The 2,952-nt window shown below is 41.6% G+C and overlaps 1 protein-coding gene across 1 annotated transcript; it reads right to left on the reverse strand.

Annotated features, from left to right (window-relative positions):
• On the reverse strand, positions 1 to 2,717 carry nkx2.5 (NK2 homeobox 5). The gene is made up of 2 exons (XM_083547298.1): positions 2,242 to 2,717; positions 1 to 1,121 (listed from the first exon to the last, which is right to left on the reverse strand). Exons 1-2 carry the CDS (start codon positions 2,558 to 2,560, stop codon positions 520 to 522), a joined length of 921 nt encoding a protein of 306 aa, XP_083403424.1. The 5' UTR covers positions 2,561 to 2,717; the 3' UTR covers positions 1 to 519.
• Positions 2,718 to 2,952: the final 235 nt, after the last annotated feature.

Genomic DNA, 2,952 nt, shown 5'->3' on the forward strand with positions numbered 1-2,952 from the left:
GATCTTTACAATATTTTATTTATCAATTAAAGCCCGCTGATGACTTTTAGTCTAATAAACTAATTAAAGCACACACAGCTTATTAAAGAGCAAACCATGTGCTCCTGATGGCACGTTTCTTTGAGAGAGTGTATATAATCTCCAGAGTTACGGGACTTCTGGAGTCTTTAGACAAGGTATTAAAAAGAAACTGTATCCGTTACAGAACAATAAAAATAATAAATTAATACATAGGGTCTGTGCATATGCAAACTGCATTTCTGTTCAATTACAGTTAATGAATTGAACACATTTAGATCACGTGCCTCAGAATTTAATAGATTTGCTGGGAAATTCACACATACAGAACTGCATTTCTAAGTGAAATTCACTAATTCACACTAATTTACAAATTCCCCTTCTGTAAGAATGTTTTGTTTTGTTTTGTTTTGTTTTGAACTCTCCGTGCAGTTCAGTCTGACTGTTGCCTAAAGACACCACTAATATCCTGTGCATGAAGTCCGGGGGAGTGCTGCTGCTTCACCAAGCCCGAATCCCGTGTAATGAGGAAACTCCTCCGCCGGCCTGGAACGGCGCCTGCACGTTATTCAGATCCCCAACGCCGAAATTCACGTAACCGCCGCTGGACGGTGACGTTTGCACCGGCTGCACGTTTGCGCTCGCCGAGTAGTTGCACGTGTAGTTCGTGTTGCCGCCGCTCGGGAAGTTCACGTTTCCGAAGCTGTGGTAAGCGTTGTAAGGGAAGTGGTTGATGCCCACGTTGTACGAGGCTCCGTAAGCGGCGTCTCCCAGGCAGCGCTTGCCGTCGCGCACGAGCACTGGCACAGACACGCGCCTCGGCGGGCCCGCGCCCACCATCTCGAGCGTCTGGTCCTGGCGCTGCCGCTTGCACTTGTAGCGCCTGTTCTGGAACCAGATTTTCACCTGCGTGGACGTCAGCTTGAGCACGTGCGCCAGGTGATCTCGCTCGGGCGCCGAGAGGTACTTCTGCTGCTTGAAGCGCCGCTCGAGCTCGTACACCTGCGCCTGCGAGAACAGCACGCGCGGCTTTCGACGCTTCCGCTGCCCGGGGCGCTCTGCCTCATCCGGTTTCTGCCTCTGCTCCGGTGAGCGCACCTTCTCTGAAAAGACACAGTTTATTGATTGATTGATTGATTGATTAATTGATTGATTAATTGGTTGATTTGTGGATTGACTGATTGATCGGAATGGTGCACTGATGTTGCATGTCTCAGACACTGAAAAAAGAAAATATCCCCATATCCCATCATTTGCCAGAATCCAAATAATTACATAAAACACACATTATAAACACATTTAATAATAAATATCTAAATTAATATAAAGCACATACACATTAAATCAGTGCATACACACAAAATAGTTTTTTTTTTTACTTCGTTTATTTTTTTTTACTTCTGTATTCATTCAGGTGTTCATTCAACACAATAAGATGTTGCTGTTCTTTAAGATGCCCGTGAAGACCTTCAGCACTGATCTGATGTTAAAAGAAGACCACTATGGGCCCCACAGTACTTTAAAAAGAAGAGAGTAGTTTATGTAAAAGACTGTATGTGATGCTTCAGCGGGTGGATTTAATAATGAGGAATGATATTTTGTGAAACGGGACAGTCTGCGTGCAGAAGTGCTGAGAGTGCAAAAAAAAAAAAAACCTCTCTCCTTTTGTCATTTGTCAAATTGTTTGGATGAGCCTTCTGGAAAAGATTATAAATCGCGCGCAAATGTTCACTTCGAGTAAATCTTTACAGTGTAAAACTCTCTGACAAGAAATAATGATTACAGATATAAACATATTTCCGTGGTGCAGATCAAAATCCAACGTCTGGGATTGACCAGGTTTCCTGAATCATCTTGACTAAGACTTTGAAGAAAAAAAAAAAAACGAATAAAAAAAACGAAATAAAAATCGAATATATATATATATATATATATAAAAGGCAAGAGAAAAAACGAATAATAATAATAATAATAATTAATAATAATAATAATAATAATAATAATAACAACATCGATAATAGTAACAACAAACAACAAAAATTATAATCATTATTATTATAAAAATGATAATGGTTTATTCGTACTGTTTTTCCTTTCTTTTGAATAAATAATATTGTTCAACAACTACTAAATCCATCCAACTTTTCACAGCTGACCAAAATATTTTATTTAACATTTGTGACCTATTAAGCATATCAAAATATATTTCTCATTCAATATCACCTTTTCTTTCCTTGGAGTCAAGCGTGTCGTCTGGCTTTGCGTCTTTGGCTAGATCCATTTCTAAGAAACTCTTCCCATAAAAGGCAGGACTAAAGTCCACAGATGTGCTCCTGTCACCTTTATGCTCCTGCTCGTCACCAGGAGCGAAAAGCGCGGCTCCGTTCACCGCGTCCACGAACGGCTCCGGTTTGAACATCATGCAAGACGAAGTGGGGAGCGACATTTCCAACGAGACCATGTCCTCGTGGTTCTGTTCCAGGTTTAAAATGTCCCGGACTGAGAAGGGAGTGGAAGACATTTGGCTCGAGAACATCGCCATCGTGGCAACAGGTCGTGTTCAACCCCACGCGAGGGTCCCTGTTGTCATTTATCAGGATGACGCGCTGCGACTTTAATGCATAAAGACACCGCGATATTTCCCCACGTTCAATTTCCCCGGAGCACGAATAGTTCAGCTCGACCCCTAAAACATCTCTTTCACGGGTTCTGTGGGGCAGAGGGGTGAGAGCCTGGAGTAAAAAAAGGAGGGACTCGCGCGTAATAAGGAATACGGGGTCTGATTGGCTGAGTCGAATTCTGTGCAAGAAACACAAAGTAAATGTATACACATGAACTGACCAGTTGATTTACCCCCTATGTGACAGATTGCTTTGTTTTTTCTTTGTTTGTTTGTTATTCAAAGATTTTTATTGATAGTTATCTGATAGATAA

Source organism: Silurus aristotelis (assembly GCF_946808225.1).
Source record: "Silurus aristotelis genome assembly, chromosome: 7".
Classification (NCBI taxonomy): Eukaryota; Metazoa; Chordata; class Actinopteri; order Siluriformes; family Siluridae; genus Silurus; species Silurus aristotelis.